This window comes from Etheostoma spectabile, chromosome 3, assembly GCF_008692095.1.
Source record: "Etheostoma spectabile isolate EspeVRDwgs_2016 chromosome 3, UIUC_Espe_1.0, whole genome shotgun sequence".
NCBI lineage: Eukaryota > Metazoa > Chordata > Actinopteri > Perciformes > Percidae > Etheostoma > Etheostoma spectabile.
The window spans coordinates 8,674,913-8,687,784 of NC_045735.1; the positions used below are offsets into that span (position 1 = coordinate 8,674,913).

The 12,872-nt window shown below is 40.5% G+C and overlaps 1 protein-coding gene across 1 annotated transcript in view; it reads right to left on the bottom strand.

Annotated features, from left to right (window-relative positions):
• ssh2a (slingshot protein phosphatase 2a) overlaps positions 1 to 3,667 on the bottom strand; it is a 29,194-nt gene extending 25,527 nt beyond the window's left edge. Inside the window, exons 1-2 of the mRNA XM_032509963.1 lie at positions 3,473 to 3,667; positions 702 to 745 (exon numbers count right to left, since the gene is read on the bottom strand). Coding sequence (XP_032365854.1) covers positions 702 to 745; positions 3,473 to 3,535 — 107 coding nt within the window. The 5' untranslated portion in view covers positions 3,536 to 3,667. The remainder of the gene's footprint in view (positions 1 to 701; positions 746 to 3,472) is intronic.
• Positions 3,668 to 12,872: the final 9,205 nt, after the last annotated feature.

The window sequence follows — 12,872 nt, forward strand, 5'->3', positions numbered from 1 at the left end:
AAAATTGTCATCACCATAATGGTTGGTGCCACGGGGCATAATCCTCAAATGGCATTAATGCTATGTATTTCAAGGGCAATAATATAATCATAAAATCAGAAATGTTTACTACTGAACTACATCAATAAGTTGTATTGAGACAGTTGCCTTTACTAACCAAAGCTATACTAGCTTTAACATGCTTTAACATATTTTCTCCTTGACATTAACTGTTGTATTATTGAACATGGTAACTAGTAGAACTAAACAAAATGACAATGTGAATCTTGTCAAGACTTTTTGTTAATACCTGTGTTTGTATGACAGGAGTTTTGATAAATACAACTCACTGGGAAACAACTTCCGTGGACATTATTCCTTTTATTTGTTACAGTCTTTGTCCAAGCAAAGATGAAGGGAATTTTCATTTTGGTGGCATTAATGAACTGGTTTTAGCTTAAAACATAAACATAACATAAATTGGTCTTTTTCGAATCAAATTAAGTTATATGCAGCACTATATTGAATAAATGAACCATTTGTATTAATGTTTGAAGAACTGTAACAGAAACTGTGGCTCAGTAATTAAAGAAACACTTTTAATCTGATGCGCTGTCTCCCTCTAGTGGCCTGAGACCCAATGTACAGTTTCTAGTGATGCTACTCAATGGCATGTGTGAAAGTTATTCCAGGAAACTGGAGACAGAGTATGACAGTCTCACCTTCTGGGCTGGGAGCGACGGTCATCCTCACCACTGCCTGATTCCTAGAGAGACAGACAGAAAATTAGAAGAAAACAAAGCAAGAAATGAATAAGCAATACTTGCGTCAGTTCATTTCAGTTCTGCACCAGCAGCTAGCATTTTGGAAAGGACACTCTGTATGAGATTGACGAAAGAGACTTAGGAGGCTATTAGCTTAACACGTTGAGTCAGACTCAATTATGCTTGCATTTAAAGAGTGCTAAATTGGCTGGTGGCTATGTCAAGCCTTTCATCAGTAACTTCAGTTAAAAAGCAGGGCCAGCATGGTATATGAACTGAGGCTCAGAGCACAGACCGGGGTAAAGCTGCAACAGACTTAGCATCCATGCCCTCCCCTCTCTGTCTCTCTTGTTCCAAAATGCAATCATCCTCCCCCACCCCTTCATCCAGCACAGTTTACCTTCCCCCCCCCACACACACACACACACACACACACGCACACACACGCACACACTTTTAATCCCAGCCTGTTTTGGTAATCCCTCACAAAACTCAGGGAACTTTCTCTTTGGCATCAATCTGTCAATCATGGCTACTACACAGGCCAAAACACACACAGAAAACCCCAGAGAAATACAGTATGGATGGACACACAGGGATATGTACAGGCATGGGACACCCCCACAATAACGAAGACGCAAAAGCTGGTGACGATGAATGATGATGATACATGATGATGGATGAGGAAGATTAGGTGGAGAGGTCAGGAGGTGCAGAAGCTTGGGGAGAAAGGATGAGGATGGAGTTTTCATCTATTCCTGTGCCTGTTTCCACAAATGTGATTAGGCCTAGAGAGGCAGCTGGCTGAAGGATGCTCTCTGCTTCAGCAGCCTAACAGCCTGCCTGCCTTCAAGGCAAAATATGGTGATACAGGAGAAATTCGAGTCCATGCATGGACTCAAACACTTCCTGCACACACCTGACAAAATGCCTAGCTCAGCAGATTTCAAAGGCATATGTGATCCCAGTATACCATTACACCACTACAAAGCACTCACTCCACAAAATTACCGATGAATGTAGGGGCTGTATACTTCTAACATGTGATGAAGACAACATACCATAATTAAGCGCGGCCATGGGTGGGATACGATGTACAGGCTGATCTCCATGGTTACCATGCCACCGCACAGATGTGTAGGGAGTGGTCGTATAGCCAATGAGAACAGAGTATTTGGTGTGCTGCTAGGCAGATTACATTACCACTATAGGTTGGCTATTCTCCACTATGCTGAAGGGAAAATGTTAGCTGTATCTATTGATGGGTCAGTATTATGAAACCTGTGTTTAATTTGCCAAAGCCCTGATAAAAGGTTTAGGAGGCTGCATACTGGAAATCACATATGCTGAAGTGGCAATAGCATTCCAGCTGTGCCTTGCATGACTGTTCATCTTTCTATATGGACCTCATTCCCAACTCTTACCTCAATACACTGCTCTGTTGTGCTGCGCCTTTCCCAGTCCCTTACCCCCCAGCCCCCCCTCAGCATCAGACATCTCACAAGAGTGCTCACATGGCTGCTTCCCATCAGGAATGGGTCTCATGACAAGAAGCTGGTAACCTCAGGCTCGGCTCCTTTCACTGCCTCAAAGCTACAAACCATGACTTTCGGGTTAAAGAGTTATAATTTCATCTTTCATCATAATTCATGTGTGCCATTTCTCTGATCTGGCACAGACCGGTCAATATTTTAATGTGTCCATATGTCTCCAAAATCCATTATGTAGTAATAATAATAATAATAATAGTAATAATATAGCTCTAAACTGTAATGTAATGTGCTGTAGCCATTCATAATAATAGTGGCTCTAATGATGTTTTAGGTTTCCTAATCCATTCTTCATAATATGCATGGCTGTCCCATGTGTTTCTCACCCAAACTGGCCTTGATATCAATATAGTCAGTTTCTGGAAAACACTGAGATTAAATTGAGCTGCATGTGGCTGAACTCCTGTCATGTTGTGTTAACCAGAGGTCAGGATCTTCAGCGAGATGGGTCTTTTAAGAAGGGAGTCTGACAGGCTAGCTAACATCAGCCCCTACATATCACTGTGGCCAATTTACCATAGTCTACATTGCCACACCACCCCTGCCTGGGTCTGTGTCAAGTTCCTGAGTTGGACGTATGAAGCCTCAAATTGTCAATGGGAATAAGAGGACTGTCCCACTGCGTCCGACAGAGTCTGACAGGCCTGCCACACTAACCTGCTTACCAGGCAGCTCCTCTCCATTCACTGTCACTCCACTAACAAGTGATAATAGTAATACATGTGTAACGTCAGATGTGGTGCTGACGTGAATGGCAATTTGGACAAAGGCACAATAGGCAGCATATTCCAGGTGTATAATCGTAGAATAAACATAACCAATAATTACTGCAAGTTTACTTTGGGTTCCCGGGGAGAAAGTAGGCAACTGAGATCTAACTGCTAACACTATATAGCTAAGATAGAGTTAACGTTAGTTGGCAAAAACTTGCCACCTTTAGTAACGAACTGGCACATATCTAAATAACTTGAAATGCAAACTTGCATCCCTCTGCAGGACTGTGAGGTTACTTTTAGGTTACAGCAGGATGCTAACAGCTAGCTAAGTTAGCCCGGCACCGATGTACAGTAGAATACATGACGCTAAATGCCGAGCAGTGAAAACTGGTCTAACGGTATTCTTGCGGTGACAGACCAATGAAACTGAGCCGAAATGTCACACCAGTTCACAGATACTTACAGACACAGAGGGGCTGGAGGTAGTGCTCGGTGTCGGCGACCGCTGGACGGTGACCAGCGCCATGCCGCAGCTGCTCTGACCTCGGTCACCTCGGAGAGTGAAGCACCGGGATACAAGACATTTTGGGCAGGAACTAACGTTACAGTATGCCGAGCTCCCGATGTTATTTCTGTTGCTTAGCTAGTTGCCCCTCTAGGGTCAAGCTGCAAAGAATCATTAAACATATCCGGTCTTTACATTTTTCAAAATAAAAGTTTGCATTCGAGAAGTGTTGAACAATACGTTGTTACACAATGTATTATTATTATTTACATGACGTTCAAAATTAGAAATTTTCTAGGTTTTGGTTGTTTCATTTATAGGCCTCTACAGTCAATGATTCACGTTGCCTTTTAAAGCGAACAATTATACGCCTTTATTTTGACATTTACATCTCATAGCTTTCCATATTGTTTTGCCAGGCCTTGCCGGTCTCAGGCGCGTGCGCCATTGTCACCAGCTGGCAATGCATACTCCCATTCACGCAGAAGTCACTACCAATAGATCAATTAAACGTAAATTTTACTTTTTTGTGTTCTGTTTTGTGTGTGTGGGTGTGGACTGAGGTGTTATATAGGTGACATATAGTATCATGAATAATGCATTAGTGTCTGTATGCACACTAAAGAAGACCTGACCTTACATCTCTGTGCTTCCATGTTTTTCAGTCACCTGCCTCTCCTGGGAGATGTGGGGGCAGGGTTGTGTGTGTGTGTGTGTGTGTGTGTGTGTGTGTGTGTGTGTGTGTGTGTGTGTGTGTGTGTGTGTGTGTGTGTGTGTGTGTGTGTGTAGGATGATGGTGAAAGTCAGAAGAGAAGAGGTGAAAGATGGGAGGAGATACAGCATCTCAACACACAATCTTGATGTAAAGTTTTACATCAGCAAATACCTTTTCCCTTTCATTTTTTTTAATGTTGCTGTATCTTGTTGAAAGAACTAATGTTGTGACTGTCAGGGATGGAGAGAAATGTGTGGATGGGTGTGAAGCTGAGGTCTATAGGAGGCTCATTTAGATTCACTTCATTGCATTATTTGGTTCACTGCCTCCTCCTCCTCCTCTTCTCCCTGTCCTCCGTGTTCCTTCCCCTCCTCCATCTTTTTTTCTCTTTTTTCCTTTCGTATCAGTCATCCATAAGTTTGTATTAAAAAACTTGAGATGCAAAAAAAACAAAAAGAGACACCAGTAAACCAAAAACAATTAGGAGGTCCTCTGTCAACCCGAGTGTGTCTGCATCTGTGTGTGTGTGTGTGTGTGTGTACATGTGCACAAAACAACGTTCCCTTGTCATCGCTGATTAATCCCATGACTGAAATCTGCAATCAGCAGCTTCGGAGGTGGTAAAGAGAGAAAAAGCAATGTTTGCATTGCACTTGAAGAAGACAGAAGATGAAGAAGAAGCAAGGAAAGGAAAACAGGTGGAAGATGGAGCGAGGAGAGACTGATAAAATATAAATACGGAAAGCACATGATACAAATGATTGCAAATGAAGAATTGACAGGATGACTGATGACCCCTCACACATGTCTGCTTTTTTGGCTGATATTACAATACCCAACCCACATTTATTAGACCAAATTGAATGACAACAGAGCAGCTGAAGAGTCATGGAGAGTGCAAAAGAAGAGGAGAGAGATAATAGATTTTCTGTAGACAGGTAACCACAACAGGCAGGGAGAGAAAGTGAGCGCAAACAAGATTAGGATTAGAGAAGTGGATGATTCTACTTCAAGGACTTTTAGTGACAAGGCATAGGCTGTGGGGCTAAAGACAATCCTCCTTGTAATTAAAGCTCTGCTATCCACAAGAGATTTCATCACAGACCACAGTGTGTGTGTGTGTGTGTGTGTGTGTGTGTGTGTGTGTGTGTGTGTGTGTGTGCGGGCATGTTAATGAGTAAGAGAGGTTTGTTAAATTGTTGTGTCTATGGTGGAGTGTGTGGAGAGTAAAATAATAGAAGCTGTTGTCTTTAAACGTACAGTAGGCTACATGTGTAATTGATTCATTGACATGCTCCACTTTTCAGTTATACATCCATTTTTTTTAATCAATTCCAGTCTTTTTTTTACCAAGGACGCTAGAAACATGTGAATAAATGATGATGTCATTGCTTAAGTTCCTGGGGTTTTCTCCTCGCATCTTGAGTCCACACCCTCAGTCCCTCTTCTCTCTATGGAGCGCCATTCCCCTTCAGTGGTCAGATGTCATCAACACAAGCTGCCCTGATTCTACTAACACAATATTCCTAACAACCAACAGGGGGGGATATGACCCCATTTTAAAATCATCTTACAGTTGATTTTTTCAGTAAAATGCTCTCAGATGGAAGAATTAAACGCTGGTCATTACAGCACATTGTATGTTCAAGTGTCATTTTTTGTTTAATTACTTCTTATGGTAGTGTGTCCATTTTTTCCTGGCTCTGCAATTCTTTTAAAACTTCTATGCCTGCAAATAGTTTTTCACATGGTGAGTAGGCAGCTGTGTTTCACAATTCACAGCTGAGTTGAGGTGTTCAGACGGGAACGTATAGAGTGACTTTAGCAACCATCAAGCCAGGGCAGACACTCCTGCCTTAAATGTATAACGCATAAAAGAACTTAACAAAGACTTGGTTTTAAATGGCCAGTGTATGCAAATTTAAAACACTGAACTCTACTTGGTATTAGACTTTCATTTCCAAAACTTGCATTAAGAAAATCATTTCCTGCCTCCCATGCATCATCTGGCCTTCTGACCACAATCCATCACAGGGAATTTTATGAGTTGTTGTTATTTAATTTTATCATGACGCTTTCTAGGACGTGGGGCAGCGTTGATGGCACTGCATGATATTTTCTCAGTTTAAGGGCACCCAGAGCAGGGCACTTTATCACACTTTAACTGTCAAGTTAGGTTTAAGCATGACGAGTGAGATTGGTTTAGGTTTGGGTAAAAAAATATCAGGGTAAGCCAATCAGAGGCCGAGCATGGCGGGTCATGGCCTTGCCCGTCCCTCCGGATCATCCATTCATCATCATCCATCTACCAATCCAATGCTGCGTTCCTTTTACCTCAAAAGTCGGTGGCCGGAAATGGGAATGAAGTCACACCCGAGTTGACCCCGTTCCAACAACAAGAAAACTATTATGGTTAACAAGGTGGGGGACTCAAGCTAGGCTACCCATTGTTAGCAATACCAGTTCGTAACAACACACATAGTAATGTCAAGTTTCATTCTAAATGAAATCTCCAAAATTCCGACTAGTTTAACTTGAATGCACCATCTCCCCACTTTGTGCCCAGTGTCAGATTGAATAGCTGTTTCAAGGCTCATGAAACTTGTTCCCCCACATCCCTGTCATCCCTACCCAACCTCTTTATGACTGAAGTATCGGGCCCATTTGGTGTGGATGGGGTAGCATTTGGGTGAAAAACGTAATAAACGATTAGAGAGATGCAAGGAATGCAGATGCTTCAATAGGCTACAGGGCACAGCGGGTCAATGAATGGTTTGATAAGTATAATGATGTAGCCTCCGCAGTCACCATGATCTCTACCCAACTGAACACTTTGGGAACCAAACACAACAGTAACCGAAAAATTTTGAATACACATACAGTCCATTCATACATCTTGCTATTACAAATCTTGTTGGCTGACGTTGATTTGAACATAAACTGAATGTTGTTCTGTTTTCTTGTGCTCTATCGGCATGCATTTGACATGACAGAAAACACATTGAACACATTTTTATAATACATCATTAATGGAGACAAAACATGTCAGCGTTAGTATTAAGTATCTATTTGGTCTCTCTCTCTCCTTGTCTTTCTAATCTCACCTGTAATGAGAAGACAACAGATCAAGGACCTCTCAGTGTATCTTGGCAACAATTATTTGAAGGGAGAGAAGAGAAAGAGAGAGAGAGAGCAAGAGAGAGAGAGAGCGAGAGAGAGAGAGAAGAGGGCCTACTCTGCAGAGATAAGATGGTATTCTCCCTCGCAAAATGAGTTCATTAGGGGAGTGAGAGACAGCCATTGCTGAGATTCAAGGTTTCTATGTGATAAAGGGTGGGAGCGACAGATTAGAGGGAAAAAAAGAGTTTCATTTCCTGTTCTTGAGAGGCAGCGACAGTATCAGGGAATCAGTAGGGAGTCTGGGTAAAAGGAAAAAATAGAGAGACAGGGAGAGGACAGTTGGCGCAAGCTAGAGAGGTAAATGCCAGGATTTTACATATTTATATCGAGAACTGACAGAAAGAGAGTTGAAATAATGTCAAACTCAGCTGCTTGTGGAAAGTAAAGAGTCAAAGTGAGCTGCTGCGAGGAAGTATGAAGGGTTATCACAGTGCAGAAGGCTAAACAAAACCCATGAGGGATCTTTCAAAATGACGGCAACCATTGAGATGTTTGAGATAGAGAGTAGGCACATAAACGTGCACACCAACACAGAGCCTGGTTTGGCTTGCACGAATTAATATAAGGAAGAAAAAAATACAAAGAAATGAGAGCTGGAAAAAAAGAGATGAAATGAGCTGCAGGTCTTGATAGACACCTGATAGTAAGAGAGGCTGGCCGGCTGGCGGCTAGGCAGGAGCCGAGATGACAGGTAACAGCAGAGGTGGAGGGATACACTGACTGTGCAGCACTGTTTAATATAGATCTGCAGTGATAAGGCGAGGCAGAGAACACAGGATGTGTCCATCAGTCAGGGGAAGGGAGCTCAGAGGAAATTATCACAATAAAGCACGTACACTCACACATATGGGAGAAACTCCTGGCTCAGTGTGTGGATGCGCACATGATTATCTGCACATTCAGGGAGAGTGAAATTTAACCCACAAAAGGTCCACTCTGAATTTCATTTCAAACCTGGCAGATAGAACTGCTGATAGAACAACTGAAAAAAATGACTCTAAAAGTTTCTTCTTACTACCTCTTCTTGCCACAGTGTGAAGTGGCTACACAAGGCATGACTGCACATCTGTATCTTCTTGCACATTGCCTACAAGCGGTTGAGCTGAAGATCATTCTCCCAGCCATACTGAAATCAAACCCTCATGATTTTTATTTTACCTCGTTCTCTAGTGTGTGCGTGTACGTATGTGTGTGTGTATGAAGCTGCTGATTGCAGATTTCAGTCATGGGATTAATCAGCGATGACAAGGGAACGTTGTTTTGTGCACATGTACACACACACACACACACACACACACAGATGCAGACACACTCGGGTTGACAGAGAAACAATGACTGTCCTGACAGGTTGGAATAGCCCACATTTAAAGTGCCTCAATGCAACACATGATTTCTGATCAAGATGATACTCACCTCATGTTCTTGTGCAAGTCTGCTTTTAAATCAGTTGAATCACACATAAAAGTATACATCTCAATCCTCAGTAATGAGTTGGCAGAATTGAATGATCAGTTCAAAGGGCCTGCATGCATACAGTGCAGTACTGTCAATACTGTAAATAGTCTTACAGTAAAGGTGGTTCACAGAACCATAGAAACAGTACATTACAGTAAAGAAGGATGATAAAATATGACATCCATAGATAATGTAGTCTAAGTGGGTCATGCTCCATGCTAATTGGTGACAATGGATCACGGTATCTTGAAACTTTTATGATCTAAACATGGAATGTTGTTTCTGTCTCCATACAACCATGCATTACAGGTCTTTTTTTTTTTACAAAGAAGGCACATTTACTCAAAACTCTAACACTTGTTTCAAGTGCTTGGATACAATACACATAAACAAAAATCACCCGTTTAATATGACTTAACATCAAAGTACTACTACTTCAAAAAGCAATTAACACATTGCATTTCAAATGATTGTCTATTCATTTCATTACCGTGCTCTAACTATCAATTGACCCAACTGCTCAAAATGAAAAGTAACTGTTGCATTAGACTTATGGAAGTATCTGCTGACAGAAACAATAGTCCATGTTTAGAATATGAAAGTTTCAAGATACTGAGATTCATTGTCACCAATTACACTATAGTATCTATGGATGTATTCTTTCATCATCATTCTTTACTGTCATGTACTGTTTATCAGACACTGTTTCCATGGTCCTGTGTACCACCTTTACTGTAAGACTATTTAAAGTATTGACAGTACTGCATTAAATGGACGTCTGCACACACTGGCCTTTTAAAACCAACTCATTAATGATGATTGAGATATATACTTTATATATAAAGTGATATATACATATATAAATATACATATAAATATATGTGTATATACATATATACACATATATATACGCACACTCGCAACACATTGTTCACCATGCCCAAAGGTTTTTTCCAAGATGTTTGGCTAATTGCTTTGTAGATGAAAACCTGTGGCCAAATCCACATAACAGAGTTGATGAAGTACATGTAGAAGTAGAAGTACAGTAATCACTTCTTTGTTTTGCTTTTTACAGTACAAACAAGTAGTTACAGTAGTGTCTTTTCTTTTCTATTTCCTACTTTATTATTTAGCTTTGATTCAAACAAATCCATGTTGTGATTGATTGTGATTGTATATTTCACCATAAATTAGTTTTTTGAACCAATGATTGTTCAAGTGCAAGATTTCTTTAAAGATATGAATGCACAATGCAATGCTTTGAACACTGGTTAGCCTGTGTTACATGTGATGACTGTTTTGAGTTTTGTATCTAGAGTTTTGAAAAATGACATCAAGGTTCTAAAATTAGTAGCAAAGTGATTGTAAAAACTGTAAGAGTAATGCAACAGTTACTTATCATTTTGAGCAGTTGTATCAATTGATAGATCACTGTAATGAAAGGACTAGGCATTCACTTGAAATGTAGTGTTTGGATTGCTTTTTGAATTAGTAGTAATTAGTAATTTGTGTCATATTTAACAGGGGATTTTTGTTGAATGAACAAATGATCTTAGGTTTATATGTATTGTATCCAAGTGATTGAAACAAGTGTTTTGGGATCTGTTAAATGAAGATGTTTGTTTTCCTGATTGACAAGTATTTTATGCTCCTTGTAATATATTCACCTTGGTTTATTGTAATTGTTAAAGAAAAATGAATAAAATAGTCAAACTTTTAAACAATACAATAAAACAAACTAAAGTCTTAACTTGTGTAAATAACCGGACTGAAAAACAAAAGAATTAACTTAAAATTAACAGATGACAGGTTATTTATTTCCATATATATATTTATTATCATTTTTTCCCATATATTTATACATCTTTATTTTATACAGGTGTATTTTCCAATACAGTCTTTTATTGACATACATAGAACTTACATAAGCTAGAGATGTACGAAAGAGAGGCATAAGGGAGTTTACTTCCTTCATTGGATATTTTGGCAGTTAACAAGACATAACATCACGTTACAAACACACACATACATACATACACACACACACACACACACACACACCAACTGCAAGACGGTGTACACATACATACGGCATGCACACATACGTTAAGGGCCTAAATACCTCTAATCTTTTTGCACAACCACCCAACGTGCACCAACACACTTATCAAGGGGCAACCACGAACGCACCACAACGCCCGCACGCATGCAAACAACACACAACACACACACACACCACACACACACACACACACACACACACACACACACACACACACACATCCATGAAGAGAGGAGACAGGTATTCACTGGATAGATTACACCAATACCAGACTGACTAGTAAATACACATGTAGATGTACAGTACTCGCCATATTCTAACTCCTACTCCTACATACACTCTCAAAAATACACACACACAGGCACCTGTGCATACACACACAAACACACTGTTTTGGTTGAAAGTAAAGAGCAGTAACGGTGATTTCCAGACAATGGCATTAATAATGTTATTAGCTCTGATCCATATTTGGTTTCTATTATGACAGTTGAGCAGTATGACAACAGAGTACAGGATGTCACTGTGATTAAACAAGGACCATCAGCACTATGTCATGTGATGTCACACGTAACGTTTGTGGGAGGTCAAAATGACAGCTATGATACATTAAAGCTGCAAGCAGCATTGGATGTGCCCTCGATCCTCTGCGCGAGTCGGGGTTACTGTCAGACGCTGCTCCTTGCAACAGACAGCAAATTGTCACCAATGAAAAGAGAACTCCCTGCTGACTTCAATGATACCTCACACAAGACTCTATGTCATACAGTTTGTTAGCTGTGAAAGGGGGCGTAGTTTAAGCCTAGGGGTTGGTCAAACCACCAACAATGAAGAAGAAACTCTCTGCTGAGTTCAATGACACCTCACACAAGACTCTACCTTAAACAGTTCAAATGTTATGAAAGGGGGTGTGGTTAAAGTATAGGGGCTTTGTAAGTTTCATGTAAATCGGATGATGTTCGTCATATAAGACTGCTTTCCTGTTTTTATGCTTGAAAGTTTGGCAAGATATGACAATAACTTAATAACACTCAAAATGGCCACCCCGCCCACACAGTTGGACGAAAAGTTTTGCTTTTAATAACTTTTCCTCGTTAAGGTCTTTAGATGACATAGACCAAATTTGAAGTTGATCGGATAAAATCTCTTAGAGTAGTTTGTTAAAGTATAGCCCCTATAGTTTTGAGCTACTTACTGTTGCCACTAGGGGGTGGTATGACTTTGAACTATATCGGCTTGTATATGTCGTCAGGGTTGGACTCTTATGAATCTTGAAATGTTTCCAGCCAATTGGACAATGTCAACTCAAGTTACACTCTGTTTAGTTCAATGATACCTCACACAATAGTCTATCAACTGGGTCATGAGTTATAGGGGGCGTGGCTAAACATTGGGGCAGGTCAAACTATCACCAATTAAAAAGGAACTCTGCTGAGTTCAATGATACCTCACACAAGACTCTACCTCAAATGTGTCACCAGTTAAGAAAGGGGGCGTGTCTTAAGCATATTGGGAGGGCCAAACCATCACCAATGAAGAAGGAATTCTCTGCTGACTTCAATGACACCTCACACAAGACTCTACCTTAAAAGTGTCAAATGTTATGAAAGGGGGCTTGGTTAAAGTACAGGGGCTCAATTTTTTTAATATGTGCTAGCGAGCCATTTTTGTGAACCTGAAACCCTTAAAATACATAAATTTTCAACAGGCTTGATGTGGCCACCAATTTTAGTGAGTTTATGTTCAGCCCCTCAAAAAAACGGGAAAAGAGACTAAAATTCAATAGGGCCTTCACCACGGTCTGCGCTTGGGTTCTAATTATAAAATAAATACACATTTCATATTGCAGTTATAGCATGAATACACTTGGTTGGTTCTGTCTGTGATCCATTTCCCCACTGGACATTATACCTTTTTTTTTCTACACACACACACACACACACACACAC